This window comes from Macaca fascicularis, chromosome 2 (genome assembly GCF_037993035.2).
Source record: "Macaca fascicularis isolate 582-1 chromosome 2, T2T-MFA8v1.1".
Lineage (NCBI taxonomy): Eukaryota > Metazoa > Chordata > Mammalia > Primates > Cercopithecidae > Macaca > Macaca fascicularis.
Genome location: NC_088376.1, coordinates 102,387,909 through 102,414,200, shown reverse-complemented (window position 1 = coordinate 102,414,200; position 26,292 = coordinate 102,387,909). Strand labels below are relative to the sequence as shown.

Below are 26,292 nucleotides of genomic sequence, written 5' to 3'. Positions count from 1 at the left end.
AGGAAAGTTGAGCCATATTTTGAAATGAGGATATAAAGAAAGCACAGGAATAAACTAACAACCCAGCTCAAGCACCTTGTGTTATTAGGCTTGGGCCTTCAGACTGTAATCCCTTGTAATAAGCCAGAGAGCCAATTTGGCAAGAATTTAATCTTGTTAAAAAAAAAAAAGGCATACAAATTGAAAAGAAAAATATCAAACCGTCTCTATTCAAAGACAGCATAATTTGCAATATAGAAAACCCTAGAGTCTACCACAAAAAATCTAGAATAGGTAAGTTTAGCAAAATCACAGGATACATGATCAATATACAAAATTCAGTTACATTTTTATATACTAGCAATGAACAATTAGAAATCAAAATTGAAAAAGAATGCTATTTGTGATATCACCAAAAAGCATAAAATCTCAGGTATAAACCAAACAAAATATGCGCAAGATATGTACATATTGTACTAGAAACTACAAAACAAAAAAAGACCTAAATAAATAGAGAGCTATACCATGTTCATGAATTCTCAGACTCAGTATTGTTACAGTTCTCCCCAATTTGATCTATAAGCTCAACACAATTCCTTTCAAAATTCTACCATAATATATTGTAGAACCTGACACACTGAAAATTTATATGAAAAAGTAAAAAAACTAGAATAATTTTTTACCAGAACAATTGTTTTAAATGAAGAATAATGTTGGAGAATTCACACTAACTGATTTCAATACTTACTACTAAGCTACAGTAATCAAGTATGATTTTGGTGAAAGATGTATAAATTAATAGAAAAAAGTAGAAAGTCTAGAAATAAACCTATAAATATATGATCAACCGATTTTTGGCCAAATTGCAAAGGTAATTCAGTGGAGAAACTTTTCAACAAATGATACTGAACTGAAATAATTACAAAAAAAAAACTGAGCCATATGCAAACCATATACAAAAAAAATTGAACCTCAATTCATACTTCATACCATTACAAAAAAAATTAACTTAAAATGGATAATACTGTAAAAGTAAAACCTAGAATTTAAAATTTCTACAAAAAATATAGGAGAAGATCTTTGTGACCTTGGATTAGAAAAAGATTTCTTAAATATAACACAAAAAGTGTGACCCTGCTGGGGACCCCTGGGGAACAGTGTAGACATGTACATCAGTATCTCATCTGTATCTCATCAGAGAGGCGAAGAAACTGGGGTATCAAAAATTAAAAATTATTATTTTATAATTTATAAAAATTATAAACATTTATAAAATTTATAAAATTTATAAAAATTACTATTAAGACCAGCATGATAGTAAAATTCGATAAATCTGACTTTGTCAAAACTTTGGCTCTTCACAAAACACTATTAAGAAAATAAAAAGGCAAGTCACAGACTTGGAGAAAATGCTTTCAAAAAATATTGTTTATAAATGTCTTGTATCTAAAATATTTTTAAACCCCTCATCTTGTATCTAGAATATTTTTAAACCCCTCAAAATACAATAATAAAACAATTCAATTTTTATATGTAGAAGATTTAAGCAGAGATTTCACCAAATAAGTGTCTTTGGTGGATTATCTTTGTACTCATTAAAAGATGCTCAACTTCACTAGCCATTAGGAAAATGCAAAATTAAAACTACAATGAATACCATTACATACCAATCAGAATGAATAAAATTTTTAAAGCTGATAGTACCAAGTGTTAACAATAAGCCCTGGTTACTGGCAGGAATGCAAAATGTTACAACTTCTTTGGAAAATAATTTAGCTGTTTCTTATAAGTTTAAACAAATATCTACCATATTACCCAGCATTACCAGTCCCAGTTATTTACCCAATAGAAAGGAAAACTTACGTTCACATAATGTTCACAGCTTTATTCATAATCACCAAAACTGGAAACAAACGTCTTTCAACTGGTGAGTAGCAAACCGTGGTATGTGAATCCATATATATGTGTGTGTATATATATACACACACACACACATACATACACACACACACATGCACGTATGTATATACATATATGCACATACATATAAACATACACATAGAGAGAGACTATATGGATGCATATGTATACTATATACATATATACTGTATGTGGATGCATATATATATATATAGTTGTGTTCATCCAAGGTTGGGTTTTTCCCAGGGGTGTAAGACAGATATTCAGAAGGCAAGGGATTCTAGGATATTTGTGAAAGAGATTAAAATGCTGGGGCCGGGCACGGTGGCTCACACCTGTAATCCCAGCACTTTGAAAGGCCAAAGTGGGCAGATCATGAGATCAGGAGCTCAAGACCAGCCTGACCAACATGGTGAAATCCCTCTCTACTAAAAATACAAAAATTAGCCAGGTGTGGTGGCGCACGCCTGTAATCCCAGCTACTTAGGAGGCTGAGGCAGGAGAATCACTTGAACCCAGAAGGCGGAGGTTGCAGTGAGCCGGTATCACGTCATTGTACTCCAGCCTTGGAGACAGAGCGAGATTCTGTCTCAAAAAAAAAAAAAAAAGTTGGGCCATAGTTGCATATGGATGCATATATGTATATATATATACACACACACACACACACACACATATATACTCTATATATACTACTCCACTATAAAAAGAAAGAACTATTGACTCACGCAACAACATGGTTCAAAAGCACTATGTTAAGTAAAAGAAGCCACACTCAAAAGGCTATAATAATATATAATTCCACTTACATAGAATCCTACAAAAGACAAAACTATAGGAACAGAAGATAGGTCAGTGGTTACTACAGGTTGGGGAGTTGACTGCAAAGGTGAAATATAAGGAAATTTTGAAGGATAATGAAAATATTCTATATCTTACTTGTGGCAGTAGTCATAGGACTCTGTGCATAGAAATGTATGCCAAAAGAGTTTAATTTTACCACATGTAAATTATACATCAGTAAGCCTGATACATGTGGAGTATTGTGTGAGCATATAAACTACACGTGCATACATGACACTTTTGAAGTATATGCTTCCTTTTTTGTCTGAATGCATGCAATTGAACTGTAACTGCCCAAAAGGAAACTGCTTAGTGATAGGATAAACACAATTCTGCTTATGCCCAGCTACTATTGTCCTGCTGAGTGCTTTTCTCCAGTGATGCTTAGCTGCCCAAAATCAAGCATGGTGAAGCCAGTTAGTTGGGTTCATCAAAGGCTGGGGTTTTCCCAGGGGTGTAAGACAAATATTCAGAAGGCAGGGGATTCTAGGGTATTTGTGAAATATATTAAAATGTTGGGATATCATTTCTAATTTGGAAAGTGAAGAGTCTGATAGATGGAGATAAAAATGGAGGAGTCAGAGCACTGGAGGCACATGGTAAAGTTTAAGAACAGTTGTTGTGAGGGCATTTGGCAAACAAGTTGGAAGAGAAGCAGAGTGTGGATGTGGAGTTGTGTGATTCCACTGATGATTTCAGAGGTGGCAATCTGTTTCCTTCATTGGAGAAAGAGCTCCTTAAGAACAAATGATTTATATACAGCTCTGTTGAGCTGAGCTCAGCCAGCCCTAACCACTGCCTAGAAGCCTGGTCTCTAACATTCCAGGTGTACCCTAACCTTCTCAAACTTCTAGCTCACTCATTCTCTGGCATGACCCACCTCTGTCTTAATGCCTATTAATGGGTCTCTCTCTACTTTGCACAATCTAACAGCTTTTCTTGTTCCCATCAAAGGCCAATCCCTCCATACGTGCTGTGGAGGAGCCTTATTTTATCAACTATCTCCATTCCCACTACTTTGTTTCTAGCTTGATCTCAATCCTGCACTCCTTCCCATCAGAAAGTCAAATTGGCAGGCATTTATATGCAAGGGAAAATTGGAAGTTACAATGTGCTTAGGTTTCCAACTTGGGGGGTTAGTTGGACAGCTGTGTTATTTGCTGAGATAGCAAACAAAAAGAAGAACAAGCTTTGTAGGAAAGAAATCAAGCGTAGACAGATTAGATTTTCCAACATCAAATTGATCTGCTGAGTGAATAGGCTCATATATTAATGTCAAGGATGAATTAAGGTTTAGAAGTTATCAGCATGAGAGTCATAATTAAAACCACAAGAGAAGGCAAAATCATATAAGCAGAGAGCTCAGTTTGGAACCCTAGGGCACCTCAAGGTTAAGCAATTGGCAGAAGAGTAAGCACTCACGAGAAGATGGGGAAGGAAAGTTCCTGCAGAGAAAAGGAGGAAGAGAGTCACAGAAACCAAGAGAACAGAGAGTTTAAAGACTGAATGAGAGAACAGCCCAACAAATCCAACAGAAAGCACCATTGATATACAGACTGGGTTCAGCATTCATTAGGAAAAGCAGCATGAAGGCCACAGGTAACCATTAGAGCAAACACTACTGGTGCCTTGGCCATAACCCCTTGCCCTTACCACTCTTGTGCTCAGCCCCACTTCCAGGTGCCAGCACTTGCCTTTCTTTTCCTGAGGGTTTGTATCTTGCTGCTGCAGCCCACTTTGCCATCTCCTTAACAAGCTAGATGTGTCAAAGAATGAATGCCCCCACCCTTGAAGCAGCATTGGCTAACTAACGACTGACAAGAACTGGTGTATAAATATCCCAGTTCCTCCAGCCCTCTGGTGAGATAACTGACACACATGTCTACACTGTTCCCCAGGGGTCCTCGGCAGGACTAAGTTCCAGGAACCCGTGGTGAGAATTGGTTAGATAATGTTTTTTCTTTAAATTGTCTCTTTCCCTCCCTTGTCTTGCTTCCCACATTTCTCCAGTGTCCCCTTCACCTCCCAAATAAACTTCTTGCCCTTGCATTGTTACTTCTGGAGGAATCTGCACAAGAGGAATTCCAGGGGCCGGGGGTGCTAAGGGAAGAAATTAGAACACAATGAATTGAAGAGCAAATGGGATTTGAGGAAGTAAAGATGATGAGTTTACACTATTCTTTTTAAAATTTGTCTAAGGTAGAGAGAAAAGAGGATAGGGCCAGACATGAACACGTAGTCAATATGAGAGAGCAAAACATGTCAAAATGCTAATGAGAAAGAGACAAGATACAAAGGCTGAAGTGGTTAGGAGGGTTGCTAAGTTGTACAGCAAGACCCCAAAGGAGATAAGAGGTTGGAAGATCACAGGGAGGGGTGGGGGACTGGCCTCATCAGCGAATAAATGCTTCATCCTCTGAGGCTGAGGGGAAGGATTTAAAGACAGATGTATATTCCGATGAATGTGCAGGGGCTGGTGGAGCCAAGACAGTCTGGGGAGTAGCTGGGGTTCATCCATTTTTGGTGGCACCAACCCACCAGGCTATAAAGCTTTTCCCAAACTGTGCTCAGCAGCTCTATGCACACATGACCATCCTCAGCAGCTGGAAAACCAATGCAGGCAGGTGGTGAGCTTAATCTAGAATCAGGTATTTATAAAATGAGTGTTGAAGGAGAATGAGAGACAATTGGGTTAAGGCTATCAGAGAAAGCATAGTTAACCATGTGGTCTGGACCAGGTAAGGACCTGTGACCAGACAGAGGCTGTCACACTCCAAAACAACACACAGCTCCCAGGACTGGAAGCCTCTCTGGCTAATCTAGGCCTCTGCAAAAGCATCTGCTCTGCATAAGCATTGTACTGTAGGGACCACCAGGATGTATAAAGGCCTGCTCCCAGATAGGAAAGACGGTGTGCCACAGGTAGGGTAAAATTCAAGAGTTAAGTCACCCAAACTAATAAAAGCAGTAATGCAACCTGAGACACAGGCAGAACAAGAGCCTGAACAGAAAGCAAAGAGCTCAGACCTTTTCTCTAGCTCTGCTCTTTCCTGGAAAATCACAGTCTGCCAGGCTGCTTGTGTGCAGGGCTCAATTTAATAATATAAAACATGTTGTGCAGAAAAAAATGAGTCAAAGGCACACACAGCACTTCTGAATATATGTGACTGATTGACTCCAAATTAACCACCCACAGCCACGGTGGTTTTCAAAGAACCACAGATCCCCAGCTCCCAAAAGCAGAATACTAAAACCAAAAGAGGCCCAGGACGTACCTGTTAAACCCAAAGGCAAGGACAACCTTGTGAATTCCTAAAATCTCAGAATTGAGAGGACAGAATAAACTAAGAGGGAGACGCCACTGTTACCTCCTATCAAATATTAAGAATGCCACCATGTTTAATCAGGATGCTACAACCATACAATCGGTTTCTAATATTACATCATTCTCTGGTTTTTGAGAAGACCTATCCAAAGGAGTTATTAAGAACCCAATTAGGCCTTTGCCAAAATTATTTAACCTCTACAAGCAATACTTCAGAAATAGCACTGTTTCAGAAAGCAAGTTGGCTTCAGAAAATCTTTTTTATCCTTTCTTCATGTGCAAGTTAGTAGCTCTGCTTAAGAGCAAATATTTCCTATCAACCTGCCTCCCACTCCTTCGATTCAAAATAGTCAATCAGTATCAATAAAAGGAATAGACAATATGACGAAGAAGTGGCTCCAATATATTACCTGAAGACCTTTGGGAATCTAAGAAGGAAAAATGAATATCTCAAGTAGGACTCCGATAGTGCATAAGTGAAGTCATGGGACATTATGAATGAAGCCTTTCAGATCCTCTGTTCCCAGGTAAGGGACAATGGCTAAGAAGGTAATAACAGCCTGTGGAGGCACCTTCTCTGATACCCACTGAGATTAGTTAACTGAGGGAGTCAAAGCACGCCAGCACTAGGATACCTCCTGAATTTAGGTGAATACACTGAGCAAGGTTAGGTCCAGACAAATCTGTGAGTATGGTGAAGTTTGCTTTCATTGTCTTCTAACTCCTTTCCGTGTCCTGATTGAACTCCAGCCACCCAAAGCCACCACCATAGGTGACATGCCTTTTATACAACTAATTTCCTCTGTTTTATACATTTTCTAACTACTTCCATATATCAATACTTACCTCTCCTAGGACCCTTCTACTCATGCTCCTTAAGAGGGTCTCAGTTAATGACTAGGTAACCTGTCATACAACTTGCTGTTAAAGTTTTAGTGAGTAGTTACTTCCTTCACAAATTACACTTGCCTAATCTTGTGCCTTTTTAATGCTTTCACTTTTGGTACCATAAATTTGTCACTTTCCACATTTCTTTACCTCACATCACAAATAATCTGGATTATTCATTTATGGGTTGTTTAGGTCAGCATTGATCATTGTGTAGTCTGTGTACTGTCTACATAACTGTACCTTGAGGGGAGGGGGTGGTGAATTCTTACTAAAAAGGCAGATGCCCAGGCCTTAGTGGTGACCCAAAAACCATATTATCTAGGGGCATCTTTAACATTCTCCCCCATTGACTTTTCTTCCTCCTAAATCAGTAAACATTATGTGATACCTACACACAGTAGATGCTACAGAAGTGCTGGGTATCAGAATACAATTAACACCAACTTATAAACAGGTTCACTTCCAAATAATAAAAGCTCTAAAAAGTTGGCATGCTGATATACCTTCAGAACAGTAAATAAATAAATAAATAAAAATAAATTTTAAAATTGGTCAGGCATGTGTGTGTTGGGGCAAGAATTTAGGGGAAATCTCTGTACCTTCCCCTTAATTTTGCTGTGAACCTAAAACTGCTAAAAAAAAAAAAAAAAAAAAAAAAAAAAAAGAAAAGGAAAAAAAAGAAACAAAACAAAAAGAAAAGAAAGAAAGAAAGAAAAAAAAAACCTAGCCTACTAAGATAGGGTAGGTGAACATGTTCATCCCTGGCCCTCTTTTTGTCTCTATATGACTCACCTTGCTTTTGCCGTCTACTCATCCTATCCAAATGTCCCTTGTAAAGCCCCAAACTCCTGTGGCAGAGCTAGTAACTCCCTGCTTATGGTTTTCATGGTCCCACGTACATGCATATTACGAAAACATTATGGCACTGATCCCTACACGATGACACCTATTCTCTTATATGGTCCTGGTGAATCTCAAATAACACAGCTTCCTCGCTGCCATATTCCCTTCCCCTAGCACATCAAATGGAACTTTACAGGTATACAATAGGATTTGTTGAGTAAGTGAATGAGTGAATGAATGAACGGTATTGCCACTGAGATTGACATGAGATGAAGTGTGTTGGGAGGATGGATGGGTCCAATGGATTACCCTCTCCTTTTACATATAAGGATTAGAGTCACCATTCCTTATCTCCCTGAGGCACAGGCATTCAGGAACTCATTTATTCAATCTGTTACCATGGTCTATAATCTCAATTGATAGATTAACAACTTCCAGTCCTATTAAACAAAGGAAGCAATGGCCACAGCCACCCAAAGTATGCACCAATAGCATCTAGGAGGAAACCAGAAGCCACACTAGGTATTTCAACCAGAGGGGATTTAATGGAGGGAGCTGATTACACAGGTTGGGTAATAAGGCTGAAAAGGGCTGTGGAGACAGCCCGGTGTTAGTAAACACAGGAAGCAGCTACTAACCTTAGGGCTGGGGAACAAAAGGGAAGAGATGGTGTTACCAGAACCTAGAAGCTTTGACGGGGGACCCCCCACGACTGGCGCCTGGCCCTCTGAGGGGGCTGCTGCGCTGCTGTTGCTTGGACTTCTGAGGGGGACGCTGCTTGGCTGGCGGTGGTCGGACCTCTGGGCGGGGGCGTGGCTGACGCTCAGACCTCGGAGGGGACCGTGGCTGACGCTCAGACCTCGGAGGGGACCGTGGCTGACGCTCAGACCTCGGAGGGGACCGTGGCTTGGCTGGCGCTCTGACCACCGCGGGGGGCGCAGCTGGCTGTTTCTTGGGCTTCTGAGGGGACGTGGCACGGCGGCTGGTTCTGAGAGGGCCAAAAGAAGCTGGAGGCGGGAGCCAGGGCTCTCCTCGGCTGCTTAAGCGACGCTGGCAGGAGCTGGAAACAGGTAGGAAGGCCCTGCTCCCCCACCCACCTTCCAGTCTCCCTGGAGTGCCTTCCGGTGTCGGAGCCTAACCCGGAGCCGACTGGGGGGAAGAGTGGGGTGCGGAGCGGGAGGGGCGTGCCCGGAGCCGAGACCACGCGCTGTGCCCAGCCGTGCCGCGGGGCTGGGCGACCGCTCACCTGGTCTTTTGGCAGGCGCAGCAGATCCAGTCCTCCTCTTTCTTCTGGTAGAAGCAGCCGCTCTTACAGATGCTGTATTTCCGATCCACTATCTCCTTCTTGGAATTGAGGAAGGTGAACGGCGGGCAGCAGTGTATGCTGAAGTGCTCGGAGTACCTCTGGTTTTTGGAGAGTCTGGGACCCTCCTTGGTCGTTTTCTGACTCATCTCACTGGAAATCGCCGATGCAAGGAGACGGAAAGAGACATAAAAGCACATCAGGCAAGGGAGCCCTCTACTCAGGAAGCCCCCTGCTACTCCCATAGTCCAAGGTAACATTCAGGGTGGTCCTACAGAGCAAAACCCTGGAAGGGCAACTTTCCCCCAACTCCGTGGAAAGGAACTCTACTAAGAGTTCATTAATTTTCATTTGTGTATTTTTTAAAATCCTGTTTTCAAGGAGAGAAACATGGGCTCTTGTTTTTCTTATGTTTTAGAGACCCGTGTAACGTGTAACATAGGAAAACATTTAAAACCAAACATATTCTTGACTAAATAATATTCTAGAGTTGGGAAAAGACTTTTCTCTAAAAAGCAAAAAAAAAAAAAAAGGTTTATTGTTATTTATTAAAACAATCATCATTCATGCAATAAAATAGTACACAACAAGGAAAAAGAACAAACTGCTGACCTGCTGACATACATCAACACATTTTGATCTCACAGACTTAATGTTGAACAAAAGAAGTCAGACATAAGAAAACAAGCTGTATGACTGATTTTATATGAGGTTGAAGAACGGGCAAAACTAATCGATGGTGCTAGAAATCGAGCATAGTTATATTTGGAGAAGGTGGGTTCTGACTCAGAAGGGGCAACAGGGGAACTTGCTGGGGACTGAAAACATTCCTTTTAGGAATGTGACAAATGCAGAAATAGTCCTACCTAACACTACAAAGCACCGAAGTCCACAGGGGACTTACGTGACTATCATACAACAAGAATCAACATAGTTAATGGGCATAAACTGGATACTGAGAATGTCTCTGCTCTCAACAAACTCAGAGTCAGGTTGGAGACGCAGATGTGCAGTATGTAATTACAAAACAGTGTTATGGTGACCAATACAATTGTGTACAAAGGTAAAGGAAATCATGTGGATTCCTTGAAGACAGAACCTATTATCTGGGTTTTTAAGGATAAGTACAGAAAAATAACTAAATAATATTGAGGGGATAGTTTAATTTTTTCGTCTGTTGGTGTGGTTGTCTTCTGCTATAAATAGAAATGACAGCTGAGAAGCAGGTAGAATGCAGTTACAAATACATTGTTTTTGCATCTCTGTGATCATCCAAATTGTGTGTCACATCTGTTATGGATGTTAAAAATATTCTTTCCCAATATCTCACTTGATTTTATCACGCAAAAATAATTAGTTTTATGTAATTAAGTATCTTAGATCTTATCAAAGGTTTTATATTTTTCCCAGAAAGTTTTCCCCACTCCATCAGCTTTTAACATACTCATATGCCCCATTTTAAATGAAAATCCTCTCTGGATCCTGCTCCCATGTCTTTTTGCTTCCCTATTACCCTCCTCTTTTGTATAGGCAAAGTTCTTGAACAGTTATTAATACTTTTCCCCTCCATCTTTGCATCTCCCCCTCACTCACTCATCAGTGTAACCACTGTGGCTCCTGGTCCTTTCCTCCCAAGGAAAAATGACTCTACATAGCTCCCCAGAGACCTCCATGGTGCTAAACCAGTTGTCTTCATATTTGGTCCCCATCTAAACTCTTTCCTTTCCTGTGACACCACATTCTCTTAGATCTCCTCCTCTATCTCTAGTCTCTCCTTGTCCATTTCCCTTATAGGCTCATCTGCTTTTGCCAAACCTTTCTTTTTTTAACCCTAAACTTTTAATGTTGGAGTTATTTAAGGTATAATAAATACTAAATGATAAATGAAGATAACTTCGCCCATTTAATTTAACATTTATTATACACTTTGGTTTTATCTGGCACAGCGCTCAGTTCACATACTGGACACAAAGCTAAATCATGCTTTGTCCAGTCCTCAAGAAACTTATCCACCAGTGGGAGATACAGGCAAGTTTAAGTGATTAGAATGCACATAATGTGCTAATGGCCAGAAAAACCTCATTTACTGAGACCAAATAAGTACAAGTCACTGAGATAAGGAAGTGGGTAGATCAGATAAACATCCTGTTCACAATGAGCTCACATTGTAGGTAGAGGAATGTCCACAGACATCAGTAAGTGTGATACAAGGCCAGCATGCTCTGGAACATGAGAATGTGCTGACGCAATGGCATGAAAAGTCCACAGAAGAGAGGGCAATATGTTGGGCTAGAGAACAAGGTGAAACTTCATGGGCAGAGGCATTTCATCTGGCCAAAATGAGGGCTTGGGAATAACTGATACCTAAGCAAATACACAGTGAATTGCATTACCCCCCAAGAGCCCTCATCCTATCTACACTGCAGAATTGGAAGACGTAATAGAGCTAGGACACAGGCAGTGAGGCAGGTGAAATGTCTAACCTGTGTGACCGGGAACACAGTCATGCCATCAGCTAATCAGAGGTCTAAGTAGATGAGAAGGAGGGAGATCATCTCATTGGTCTGAGATACCATGAGTTTAAAGAGCCAAGGACATCCACAAAGAAATGGGCATTCTAAACTCAGGACCTAAAGCTCTCATCTTGAGAGCCTTTCACCTCATGGAAGGGGGCAAAACTTGGTCATGGATGAGATACCTGTGAACTCAGCGAGGAATCGGTCAAGGGAAGGCTTCCAGGAGGAGGAGTGGACCTGCCTTCAAGCTGTGGGAAGAAGGAGTAATGGATATTCAGAAAGGTAGGATGAGTAGCAGTCTCCTAGGAGAGAAATTACTGAATTTTCAAAAGGAGATGATCAGATATATTCAAAGGAGCCCTTTATCCAGACAGGTATGTATAGACCAATGAGAAGCTGCAGCTGACTTATAGGGTCAGATTCATTGCAAAGACCCTAAACGTCTGCCAAGCCCTTCCCCAAGTCCTACATAGGTCGCTAAGTTCATCTAGAGTTTCTCCTTCCATGAGAAATAATGAAATGAAACACTTTAGGACTAACCTTCAGGAGTAATTTCTTCAGGTTCCCAGCACATACAGACTGTTACTCAACTCTTCAAAGGCAACTCAGACATTCCCAATTCCTCCGGCCTTCTAGGGTCACCTTTTCCAAACGGCTCAGGCACCCATCACAAATAACAGAAAATCTAGCTCTTACCCCAACTGTTTAAGAAATATGGGATAAGGAGATTTGAAGTCCACTGTGACTCTGAATTCCTTCCCTAAATGAATTCTCAAATCCCACTCAGTGCTCCAGCTGATGTAACGCCTGGGTCACTGTATGCCCATTTGCACTCCCGCCCCGTCATTTCTTCCCCCGAGCACTTCAAGGGAAAATTGTTTCTTACTCCGTGACAACTTCCCTCACTCCCTGTCTCCCCTGACCATGTCCGGCAGGGGACAGCATCACCTCCAGTTATCCATCAATGCATGGTCCTGAAGGAAAAAGTAATTCCCTTCCCTGGAAGAACCTCACCATTCCCAGCACAACCACCTGAAAATGCATCCAACTTTCAAAATAATATTTTCTCCCTCCTTTAGTAAAATGTTTATATTTTGTAAAAGACTGGTGGGCGGATCACGAGGTCAGCAGATTGAGACCATCCTGGCCAACATGGTGAAACCCGGTCTCTACTAAAAATACAAAAATTAGCTAAGTGTGGTGGCACGTGCCTGTAATCCCAGCTACTTGGGCGGCTGAGACAGGAGAATCGCTTGAACCTGGGAGGCGGAAATTGCAGTGAGCCGAGGTCACGCCACTGCACTCCAGCCTGGGCGATAGAGCAAGACTCCATCTCCAAAACAACAACAACAACAACAACAACAATGAAAACTGGCCTCCTGTTTTCCCCGGTGGCAGAAATACAGCACTTAGTTGGGGTACCTGGTTAAGTGGTTCTATATACTGCCTCCTCAACTGTCGGCTCCACGCCACCCTCCAATTTAAAAACGTTAAGCCCCACATGCTAAATGAGAGTCATCGTTTCCTAACACACCAGGATTGCTAGTAAATTCCTTGGAAATACAGGCTGTTAAATTAAGTTTAGCCTAAAGCCACATCCTTACATATTTTAAGTTCCGCCTAACGGTTTATTTGTACATAGTAAACTGTAACCTAACTGGATGTGTACATTGTAACTGCGTCTTATACCAATCACAGAGTTTTGGTCAATCACAGACAGCCAACTGTGTTCAAATAAGGCAAATTCCAGCTGTAACCAGTCCAGCTGTTTCTGTACCTCACTTTCGGTTTCTATTTGTCACTTTCCTTTTTCTGTCCATCGATGTTTTCTGACTGTGTGGCGGCCCTGGAGTCCCTCTGAACCTAATCTGGTTCTGGGGACAGTCTGATCTGTGAATTGTTCTTTGCTGAATTAAACTCTGTTAAATTGAATTTGTTTTATTAAAGTTTTTCCTTTAATAAAGCAAATAACTAACAGTGAAGAAGTAACAATTTACTGAGCACCATTGTGTATGGTTGTTTTGCATACTTTATCTCGTTTTATAATGTGGCGTTATTAACGAACTAAAGATGGAAAGTCTAAGGAACACAACTAAATCCATAAGCCAGTAAGAGGCAGCAAGGGATTTGAATCCACATCTGTGTGACTCCAACATCCCGAGGACTTTAGCCAGGTCCAACACTGCTTTGTGCTTCCTATAGACTCAACCCTCCTCCCAAGGAATAGGATTCCAGGTGCTGGGCCCAGACTAGACTTCGGGGGACTAGAGATGGACCCAGGGGTAGGATAAGGCTCAAAGATCCATGGGTCTATGTCCTAGGGTAAGAAAGACTGAAAATTGGGGAAACAAATCACTCCAGAAGAGAAAGATAGAGAATGGAGTTTGGAGGCTTCACAATAGAAACCAGGACTTCTCGGCCAGAGCCAGAAGGGTCCCTGTCCAGGACTAGCAGTAAGCTTGGGATGGGCCCTGAGGGAAGTGTGACCCACAGGCACTTCTGCAGCTCCTCCCCTCCAGTCCATTAGTGGATTAAAAAATCTATATTCACTGCTGAAAGTTAGAAAACTCAGATGGATGAAAATAATATGCCCAGTGCGGTGGTTCATGTCTGTAATCCCAGTGCTTTGGGAGGCCAAGGCAGACAGATTACTTGAGGTCAGGAGTTCAAGACCTGCCTGGTCAACATGGTGAAACCCTGTCTCTACTAAAAATATAAAAATTAGCCAGGGCAGATGCGGTGGCTGACGCCTATAATCCCAACACTTCAGGAGACTAAGGCGGGCGAATCACCCGAGGTCGGGAGTTCGAGACCAGCATGACCAACATGGAGAAACCCCGTCTCTACTAAAAATACAAAATGAGCTGGGCATGGTGGTGCATGCTTGTAATCCCAGCTACTTAAGAGGCTGAGGCAGCAGAATTGCTTGAACCCAGGAGGCGGAGGTTGTGGTGAGCCAAGATTGTACCATTGCACTCCAGCCCGAGCAACAAGAGTGAAATTCCATCTCAAAAAAAGAAAAAAAAAATGTAACCGGGCATGGTGGCAGGTGCCTGTAATCCCAGCTACTCAGGAGGCTGAACTCAGGAGGCAGAGTTTGCAGTGAGCCGATATCATGCCATTGCACTCCAGCCTCGGCAACACAGTGAGACTTTGTCTCAAAAAAAAGAAAAAGAAAATAATACAAATTCATAAATTCTTACCCCATGGTTAGTCACTTGTAAAATATGTTAACTTTTTTTCTTTGAGAATATTTACATGTAAATATACAGTTAATAAAAAGTAGGACCACACCTTACATATTGTTCAAATTTATATTATTGAAAAAATTATTCACTTTTCAAGTTTATGTTATCTGTAGTGTTCTCTTACAGTTTTTTTAATTTGTAATAAATCTGTAATTATAATCTTCTCTATAGTTTATATTCTATATATCTTCTCTCTTTTTTTTGAGTACTTTTGTCAGAAGTTATCTACTTCATTTTATTTTCAAAAGTAAGGAAGTGGTTTTCATCTTTGTTCTTTTTTCCCCCAATTTACTCATTTCTGTATGCACTTCTTTTTTTTTTTTTTTTTTTTTTTTTTTTTTGAGACAAGGTCTCACTCTGTGGCCCATTCTAGAGTGCAGTGGTGCAATCACAGCTCACTGCAGCCTCAACCACCTGGGCTCAAGTAATTCTCCTGCCTCAGCCTCTTGAGTAGCTGGGACTACAGGTGCCTGGCACTACACCCAGCTAATATTTTTCTTTTTGCTGTAGAGACGGGATCTCCCTGAGCTCAAGTGATCCTCCCACCTCAGACTCCCAAAGTGCTGGGATTACAGGCGTGAACCACTGCACCTGGCCTATAATTTCTTTTCTTCCATTTTCTTTATATTCGTGTTATTGTATTTTTTCCTTATTGAGTCAAATGCTTCATATGTGTACATTTATGGCTATAACCTTTTCCATTGTACAACTTTAGCTGCATACCACAAATATTAAAATTATTTTTAATCTTCATTTTAATTATGGATGAGTTCTTCAATTCATCGGTTATTACAAAATCTATTGTAAAATTTCCAAATGTATGGACCTATTTTTGTTACATTGGCTCCTAATTCTAAGGCAGTTAGAGAAAGCAGTCGCTATGACAATGACTCCAACAGTTGTTCATATTTGCTTCATGATCTTGTTCTACGTGTGCTTGCAAAGACTGTGCATTTCTGGAAACAATCTGGGATTGTCTAGTGAGGATAAAAATGTGCACAAACTGTAGTCTAGCAGTTTACTCCTGGGTGCAGCAGCCATCTTGGACCACAGCTCAACCTCACAGGTGAAGCCACTTTCTGTGAGGTGGTGGAGCAAAAATACCAGAGGAGCCTGAATCCTGGAGGACTGTGGAGTTTGCTGTTTCTGGCCTGGACTCTTGAACTCTGAAGACCTTTTACATGAGAAACAAACAAACTTCCACCTTGTGTAAACCACTATTATTTCTGTTACACATAACCAAATACATTCCTAATTGGTTACACTCAGTTTCCTGTAATAATAAACTTAACTCAGAGGGGCTTTGAAAATATGAAATGAAATAAAGTAAATAAAAAATTGAACCTAGCACTGTAACTAATGTAAATAACTTACTTAATAAATTATATTTTCCTTTCGCTAATGAGGATTCATTTAAATGACCTATCTAATCCTGCTGAATTTTTTAGACACACTCTATTTATCTCACTGTGTATCTCTGATGATACTTAAGCATTAATCACATATTTATTTACTTTAGTGGTTAAAAACAAATTATAAACACTGCATGACGTTTTCACAAAAGATACCGCCTAATTGCAAGCAAAGGTAATTATGAACTCTGGCAGGATGAAGAAAAAAAACAAACTTGAAACTGTAAAATATAATCTTCTCCAGGTTTCTATATAACTTAAAACTAAAGAGGAGAGAAAAGTGAAGCAAGTATTCAAAGAAGGAGAAGAAAGTGAAGGGGAAGGACCCAAAGAAAGGAGAACAAAAATCTCTGCACCATTTATTGAGCACCTAGTATGTTCCATATGCTTTATATCTAACATTGCTTTGGGGAAAACAACCCTCCAAGTAGTTCCTCCTATCCCCATTTTACAGATGAGAAAATTGAGGAAGAATTTAAGTGAAATCCCCAACATAATACAATAATAATTTTAAAATAGCAAACTCATAATGGTTAATATGACTAGTAGACTGCCTAATATCCACCCTCCCCTTACTCAGTAATGAACCTTGATTTTGTTTGGCAGTATATATGCCTTGTTTAATCTATACAATTCCCCCATATGACTACATTCTAGTCAATGAAAAGTAGGCAAAAAGTCTATGGGAAGATGACCTTTCTGCAATAATAAGGCTTTTTATTCAAGAAAGAACCCTCCTCTGGTAAGTGCATCCAGCCCAACCCAATCATTCCTAGCCCCCAAGAGACAGGATTATTTCAAGCCTTTGGAACTTGTCCCATAGGGTTCCTTCCCCTGTCTTTTACCACTTAACAGTTGCACAACAAATGCCTCCATTGCCTTGAGGTTCAGCTCAAAGTGAAGACACTCCCTGAGAGCCTTTCCAGATCCATCCCTTCCCCCAAAGAGTAATGATCATACCTCCTTCCTTTGTGTTCTGTGAATAATTCTAGGAAAGCATCTAGAAACTCTAGTGCTACCCTTACTGTTTCACTGTCTCCTTAAATTTTTTGTCCTTAATCCTGTTCAATGCCTGATTCAGAAGATGTTTGACTAAAAATGAGAGAATGAACAAAGGGTGTCTTTCACAACAGCTGCAGAGCCCTTAGCCACTTATTTCCTGTCCCCAGATGCTCTCTAGCAGTCCCATGTTCCACTGGGGACTCTGCTCTGGTTCAGGCAAAAATGTCTATTCAACAGAGGAAGGGACCTTTCTAACTAACCTTGAAAGTTATAAAACTGGGCTCTTTATGGGAAAAAGAAAGATTTTGTGAACACACTATATCTTTTTCTAATTCATGCAAATTAATTAGCTAACTTTAATCATTACATACACATTTCATTACACGTCCTAACGGTGGCATTAAGCTCTATGTAACCACCAGTGTCATAGTATCTATAAACACAGCTTTGCCATTCCCTAAAAAGGCTGCAGGAAGAAATTAAAACAGTATAAAGTGGATTTTTTGCCCTTCTTCCCATCCTTCCTCCTTTCTTTTTATCATCTTTTCTGAAAAAAGCAATTGGGATGTGGCATAATCATGTCATGAAAGCCGCAGGTGACCCTTAGTTCTGGGCAGTCCTCTGGAAAGGAAAGAAAATGCAAGTGGTAAGCTGAAATGCTGCAGCCCACATGCCCCTTCATATCTGCATGGCATCATAGGAAGTCAGACATGTAAATGGGTACAGAGTTTGCAGAATGAAAGGTAGATGCAGGTCAATATTTCGAAAGCAGAATAGTCTTCAATTATTTCACTAAGCTCCCTCACAACCATGAGCAAGGGTCTGTTCTTCTCTTGGTATAAAGAACTCAACATGGGAAGAACAGGAGACATAAAGAACTCAACATGGGAAGAACAGGAGACAAGCTTTGACCTTGACTATGCACCCAGGACCTGAACCCTATGCGAGAATAACACACTGGCTTCAGATATCAAAACCTCCAAGGGAAAATAATGATCAGTCTCCAGATCTATTATATGAATTAAGGAATGGGATGTTTAATATATACTTAAGAAAGAAATTTCAGGTTAATAAAGAAAGCAAGAAATTTCAAATTTATTCAAATCGAGATCGATTTTACCAAAAAAAGCACAACTTTTTTTTATTTATCTGTAATTGTGGGATTGATGTGATATTACAAGCCCAACCCATGATGAATGTTGGCTGAGAAAGAAAGTGGAAGGGAGAGAGCAACCAAAACTCTAAGTTTATAGTGCCTTGGTCACTTCTAGCTGAAACCATCCCTTCCTACTTCGTAGTCAAAGTTCAGTTCCCTAACATGACTATTTCTCACCTCCCTCTCTTCCTTCTCAGGGTAGATAAGAGTATGAGAAAGCTGAGTATCTTCATGGCAATGAGGGAAGGGGTGACTGGTCTGGGTGGTGTCCTCTGCTGGGCCTTGCCATGGGGTGCCTCATCTGGTCTACCCACCTTTTAACATGAATGACACACATTGCATACTCACCACTTGACCCAACCAAAGACACTGGTCATCAGGCTCCTGACTCAGTAGCCTCCTATTCTGGTCCAGCTGTCCTCTCAGCTCCTTCACATCTATTCTAGGAAATGTTTGTTTCCCATACATTATGAGTGGGGAACAGAGAGCGTTATTCTGAGTCACTGGCTTAGACAGCCTCCCAACAAAAGCTGTGCCGTCACTCATAGTCACGCTGGATGAGGCTGAGGGCAGCCTTTTCTAGAGGCTTGCAGTGCCCCCACTACACTATTCCTGTTGCAGTGTGTCACTGCCCCTCATACACACACAAAACAAATTTAAACATATCTGGATGATTCTACCACACCATACCACATCCCCCACCACGGTTTTGAGGTTTCATCTAAAAAAAAGAAAACAAACGTCTGCCTCCTTAGCTTTCTCTCTCTCGCTTGCTTTCTCTCTCGTTTCCCACTCTTCTGTGGGCTAGAAAAACTCTTCTCTCTGCTTTCTCCTTCTCTCTGGCAAAGACTCAACCTCTAGCCTACTCTCTTTTCACCTTCAGGCACCAAATCTGAGGCTCAGCTTTCTTTGCAGAAAGGACATGCATTTTACACCACCGAGGAAACTCAGTGGTCTGAGTTGTCTGGTATGATTCGTGGTATGTGAGCTGCCAGACAATTCGAAAGTAACGATTACAAAAACCAAAAATGTATTGTTTTGCTATTTCCTAAATCATACCCATTGAGAAGCATAAGTTGTAAATAATAGCTTATAATAGTACTACTGATGGAGAGCTCACTGTGAATCAGGCACTCTTCCAAGTTCATGACATTTATTCATAGATTTAACCCTGGCAATAATCCTATGAGATAGATTACATTTATCCTTATTTTACAGATGAAGAAACTGAGGCCCAGAGAAGATAAGTAAATAAGATAAGCACAACTTATGATTGACCAATGAGATTAATTGTCTGTTATAATCCGTACCACTCTGTTCACACAGGGGAGATGGGGCCTCAGTGACATCATCAATTTGTCATTCACAGTCCAGAGGATGACATCACTGCGATATACCTAACACTAGAGAAAGGGTGAGGATAGTCATAATAAATTACCTACCCCAAGCCTCTTTCTTTGTTCCCACTTTAAAGAACAGAATGGAAAAGTGTTTCCTTCAATGACCTAAGAGTGTGCTCCACAGGACAAAGAATTCCCCCCATAAATTCACAAAGTAGAAAACACTTGAGCAAATAAGGTCTTGTTCTTCCTAAGCCTTCCTTTTCCTTTTTCTCAGTTCCTTCCAGTACATGGCTGTAATTTCTCAAAACCCACACCATCACCCCATGTGCCTTCAAATGATTAGAAAACACTGTAAGGAAGAAGCCAGGCACAGTGGTTCACACCTGTAATCCCAGCACTTTGGAAGGCTGAGGCGGGCAGATCACCCGAGGTCAGGTGTTCAAGAACAGCCTGGCCAACGTGGTGAAACCCCATATTTACTAAAAGTACAAAAATTAGCCAAACATGGTGGTGCATGCCTGTAATCCCAGCTACTTGGGAGGTCGAGGCATGAGAATCGCTTGAGCCCAGGAGGTGAAGGTTGCAGTGAGCCAAGATCACGTCACTGCACTTCAGCCTGGGTGACAGAGTGAGACTCTGTCTCAAAAAAAAAATGAAAAAATTGTAAGGAAGAGATGGAAGTAACTGGGAATTACAATTTTCATAACTGGTTTTAAGAACAAGATGAACTGTCTAACATTTAAAATATTGAATTTTTTCAAAGCATGAAGAATTAACTTTGAGTCTTAAAAATATTTATCAATCTTCAATGAGTTTCTGTTAAACCTTGCCTCCATTTCACAATTTAATATTTACTCTTTGAATATCAATGCCCTTGAGAGCAATAAAATCTTTTAACCTTTCATTCTGTGAAGAGAAACAAAATAAAATATATTTTCAGTAAGAATAATAATATGCACGAAAAATTGTAAGTGGAATTTTACTAACTGATGAGGACGGGGGGGATAGTAGGAAAATCCCAAACTTTATTTCTGCGTATTCCCCAGAAACAGGAGTGGTAACAAAATTACCAAAACAGAAAAAGTGAAGCATTCACTATTCTTTATCTTTCCTAAAGTCAGCCTAGCTTATTAAAGAACAGAAGATGAGAGGGGAGATCTTGCACATTTGCAAAGTATGCAAATACAATGTAAGCAGTAAGGATTTGATTGTTATTTAATTATTAATATTCTTATAATTAGCTAATTACAGAAATATTTTATAGTCATTTGAAGACCAACTGAATATTAGACATCCATTTTTAAAGGTGCGTATGAAGAGGTTGTATTGACAAAAGAAAATACTTCTATAATATCAACTGAAAGCAGCAGGAAACTAGGTCATTAACTATATGGCAGAAACTCGGAGTGGCCAGCCATCCCAGCTGAAGCCAGTTAACCGTCAATGTGGTAGTCAGCTCGAAGGAACTTACAGCTCCCTCTGTTATCCTCAGTCACCTCCAGAGGTAGCACTCTCACCAGGGGCTGGGACAGGAGCCAGGGAGGGAAGCATACACCCAGATCCTGCCTTGAATAGGTGAGATATATTAGTACCCTGGAGAGCAATTCTTGGTGCTAATTTTAAGGCTGACAAGGACCCCCTGAACAGTAGGTAGGAGCTACTGAGACAATTTATGTATGATCACAATAGACCCCACTGACAGGAAAGGCAGATGATATCAGTCTATATGTGCAAAGAATATATACATAAGATAACTGAAGGTAAAGGCAGCCAAATACAATACTAACAGTCATCCATTTGAAGATTTATTGAGTACCTTTAAGTGCACATAGTGAACAAGACCAAGAAGGTCCCTATGCTCACAGAGCTTAGGGTACAGAGAAGAAGACATTAACAGATCATCTCTTATCCCATTAGTAGTATATCCAATGTATGACTGAAATGTGATTAGGGCTCTAAAAGGAAGGAACTGGGTGCTAGGAGACAATATAGAAATGAAACAAATTTAGATTAGAGGGCTAAGGAAGTATTTCTGAAGAAATGAAATTTAATTTGAGATCCAAAAGATAAGTGGGAGCCATCCATACATGAGGGAGAAAACAGTTACAGAGACAGACCTTGAGACTTGATGTCCCCAAGAAACCAGAAAACAGAGTGGCTGAAACAGAGTGAGGGAGGGGAACATTGAAGCTAGGGGCAAGGCATGATCAAGACCAGACAGGCCCTTGAAAGTGAGCTAAGGAATGGGAAGGATAGGAAGGTGTTGAAAGGTCTTGACTGAAGGAGATATATCTTCATATTTAGGTTCCATGAAGATCACTCAAGCTCCTTGCAATATAGATTAGAAGTAAGCAGGAGAGGAAACAGGAAAACCAGTGAGACATGACAGAGACTTTGACAAGGGCAGTGGCAGTGGAGGTTGATTTTAGAGGCAAAATTAATAGAACATAAGGACAAACTGGATGTGTGACTTGTTGTAAAGAATAAGGCAAGGATGATTGTCACACTTATGACTTAAGCAAATGCCCAATGAAGCAATTTACTGAGGTGGGGGAGACTGCGGGGGAAAAGATAAGGGTATAGTTTTAAACATTTATGTATTCAACAAATATTAATTGAGTACCTACTGTGTTCCACATGGGTTAAGCCTGAGATGCTTCTAAAGGTCTAAGTGCTGATGGTGCCACCTAACAGACTAGTCTGGGATAGGTCAGAGTACAGCATAAGCAAGAAAAGAAATCTAACAGTGAACAGGACAAGCAGACAGACTGAATGTCAGCAAGGAAGCACAGACATTCAGGATGTCTCCAAGAGAAATTAGGTAGACAGTCAATCATTTTTCTAAGGTGGGGGAATGGTTTAGGGATGGGGAAGAAAGAATCAAGAGTTCAATCTTAGACATGTTCATTGTGAGATACTTCTGAAACCTCCAAGTGTCTGTAGAAGGGAATGATTGGTCATGCGGATTGAGAAATCTCAAGAGAGAAGGGCAGAAATGAATTGAACTGTGTTTCACATAAAAATGAGATTTACAGCCAAAGGAACATAGGAGAACACCCAGGGAGAGAGGGAGTATGGAAAAAAATAACTGAAAAATATTTTATTTACAATAGCAACAAGAATCCTGAAGTACCTAGAAATAAATCAAAGACTAAAATGTATGGATTGTTTTGACAAAAAATTTCAAAACTTCAGTGAAAGTATAAAAGAATGCATGAATAAATAGAAGGAAAAATTGTCCATAGATAGAAAAAGATCTTTATCATAAAGATGTAAACATTTCCGAAGTGAGTTCATAACTTCATGCATTTCTTACTAAAATCACCAAAGGTCTTTTGTGGTATGTGATGAGCTGATTTGATGGAAGGGCAAAGGAAAATCAAAGGACTAAGAAAATTCTGGGGCCGGGCGCTGTGGCTCATGCCTGTAATCCCAGTACTTCGGGAGGCCAAGGCAGGCAGATCATGAGGTCAGGAGATCAAGACCATCCTGGCCAACACAGTGAAACCCTGTCTCTACTAAAAATACAAAAAATTAGCTGGACGTGGTGGCGGGCACCTGTAGTCCCAGCTACTTGGGAGGCTAAGGCAGGAGAATGGCATGAACCCGGGAGGCCAGGCTTGCAGTGAGCAGAGATCACACCACTGCACTCCAGCCTGGGTGACAGAGCAAGACTGTCTCAAAAAAAAAAAGAAAAAGAAAAAGAAAATTCTGAAAAGAATGACAGGACTTTTCATACCAGATATCCAAACACATTACTAAGCAATAGTAATTAAAATAGTGTGCCATTGCCCAGAAACAGACAAGTGGAACAGTTCTATTCAAAAATAGAACTCAGAAACACATCCGTATTAACAAGAGAACTTGATATATGATAGGAATATTATTATAAATTGGTAGGGGGCAGATGGATTCTTCAACAAATAATGTTGATAAAATTAACTTGCAAGGAGAAGTGATTACATCAAAATTAAAAACTACTGGCTGGGCATGGTAGCTCATGCTTGTAATCCCAGTATTTTGGGAGGCTGAGGCAGAATCATTTGAGGCCAGGCTGGAGTTTGAGACAAGCCTGGGCAACATAGCAAGACTATCCCTACATTTTTTTTTTAATTAGCTTGGCATGATATCACATGCCTGTAGTCCCAGCTACTCAGAAGGCTGAGGTGAAAGGATCTCTTGAGCCTGGGAGATGGTGGTAGCAGTGAGCTATGATCACAACACGGCACTCTAGCTTGGGCAGCAAAGCCAGACCCTGTCTCTAAAAACAGAAGTTAAAAAACAAATAAAAGCTACTGTACATCAAAAGACACAATAAACATAGTCAAAAGTTAAGGAACACTGGGAGAACACAACACACATAATATACAAATAATTCCTACCCAGAATATTTAAAGAACTCTTACAAATCATTAAGAAAAAGCAACCCAAAAGAAAATTGGGCAAATCATATGAAAAGGCAATTTACACAGGAGGAAGTCACGGATGACCCATAAGCATATAAAAATACATTCAAACTCATCAATTATCAAAAAGACAGAGATTATAACAATTGATACCATTCTACAAGAATCAAGAAGATGGGTAAAAGTTAAAGAGCCTGACATCAAGTGAAGAGAGTCCGTAGACAAACAGGAACCCACACACACAGTTGGGGAAAAGCCCCTTAGGAGGAAGTGGCTGGAAGTATAGTATGTACTTTCATACTATACCCTACACATACACTACACATATGTATAGTAGCATGGATCACAACAGAGGGAGTATTTTTATTTATTTTATTTTATTTAATAGAGTCAGGAAATGGATGGACTACCCTAAAAAAAGACAAGAAGAAATTAGAACAAATACCTTAGAAAAAAAATTACAATAGCAAACACGTGGAATGAGATACAAACCAGGCACTGTTCAAGGGCTTTACGTATTTAACTTATTTCATCCTCATAACCTCATAATAGCCCCGTTTTGCAAATGAGAGATTCAGAGAAGTCAGATAACTCAACCAAGATCACAGAGCTAGTAAATGGAGTCCCAGGACCCCAACAAAGGTAAACTAGAATGTGTGCCTAACCCTGACACTATGCTCCTTCTAACACAGCAAACTTGAACAGGAGTAAAGCAAATCATACAGACTATTTTACAGACTAAAAGGATTATTTTATACAGCTGAGGTTACAAGTTGAAAGACCAGCGCTGGTATAGAAGAAAATATTCCAACATATAAACGTATAAAGTTTTAGTAACCAGGATGTTTACATTAAAAACAAACTGTAAATTTAAAAGAAAAGTAGACAAATGGAGAAATAATAGAAAATGAGGTATCTTTTATAGCTAGTAATCATATTACAAATATTCTTAACTATGTAGTACTCAGAGAAAGGCAAAGGACAGTAAGGAAGCATCGTTTGTGTCCATCCTGATTGGTCCTCAAAAACAGGGGAAATGACGTCAGGTAGGGGGGTAGGGGGAAGCAGCCAATCAGAGGCACTGGCGAGGGAGGTGGGTCCATTCAACCACCACTGACTGGATTGGCACTTGGTGAGAGGAACGCCCACAGGCCGGTGAGCCCTGGGCTGTCAGAAAGAACCCACGACTTCCTGCAAGTGAGGAGTGCACACGGGTGCTTCCACAAGGGCTATTTTGGAATAATAACTGGGGGTCCAAAGATTCCACTTCTGGTCCAGGTTTTCACATATGCCTTTCAAAAACTTTCATAGCCTTCCAAAAACTGCTCAGCTTCAACTCCTTAGCTGTGATAAAAATTATCCATGTTTCCTGAAGAGTAATTTCATTCCCCATTCACCCTTAGAGACCTTTAGTAGTCTCTAAAACTTTGCTAATCCTCTCAGACCAGAGGCTGAGCCTTTTTCTCTGAGTGTAGATTCACACACTAAAAAACAATGGCTTCTGTGTTCGTCAGTCCACAGCAGCAAAAACACAAAAATGTAGGACCCAAAGGTTAGCTGTAACTACCACATGCTGTCTCTAAAGATGTCATTATCTGTCTGTCCTTGTTTATCCATTTGTCTCCGTGACAACGATTATGTTTACAAATTAGTACAATAAATGTTGAACAGTAGATTGTTGGTGACAAACCAGTGCCCGGTAATGGAAAATTTCATACACATATTTATTTGGAATCTGGGTGCTTTTCCACAGAAAGCAGCAAGATGTCAAAATCTAATACTGATGTGGGGACCTGCTAAGACTATGAAAAAATGAAAACATAAGAGACTCCTAATTATTTTGAAGGCCCATGTGGGGACACAAAACAAAGCCATGTTAAATGCCCTTATTGTTTTGCTTTGTTTTAGGCAACAAGGACCAACTAATGTGGTCCAAGAACCACACTGCCCACCTGCAACTATCTCATAAAGTTGTGCAAAAGTCCCTTCTGATGAACAAACTCTACCTGCTTCCAGCTATTCTAAGGGAAAGGAAAGGGTGTGACCTAAGGTTGTTATCTTTAGCACACAGATAATTTATTTAGCAACATTTCAGGAGTAAAACC

At 40.4% G+C, this 26,292-nt stretch overlaps 1 protein-coding gene across 14 annotated transcripts in view; it reads right to left on the bottom strand.

Moving 5' to 3' along the window:
• MOBP (myelin associated oligodendrocyte basic protein) overlaps positions 1 to 26,292 on the bottom strand; it is a 58,462-nt gene that overhangs the window by 17,261 nt on the left and 14,909 nt on the right. For 3 of the 14 annotated variants that reach the window (XR_012431005.1, XR_012431004.1, XM_074031758.1), the window contains exons 3-5: positions 11,803 to 11,868; positions 9,048 to 9,257; positions 8,440 to 8,789 (exon numbers count right to left, since the gene is read on the bottom strand). Coding sequence is in view for 7 of the 14 variants with exons in the window: in XM_074031758.1 (XP_073887859.1) it covers positions 8,474 to 8,789; positions 9,048 to 9,253 (522 nt within the window). In the remaining 7 variants the exon portion in view is untranslated. The remainder of the gene's footprint in view (positions 1 to 8,439; positions 8,790 to 9,047; positions 9,258 to 11,802; positions 11,869 to 26,292) is intronic. The other 11 variants (XR_012431007.1, XM_074031761.1, XR_012431002.1 and 8 more) reach the window with 6 other exon arrangements.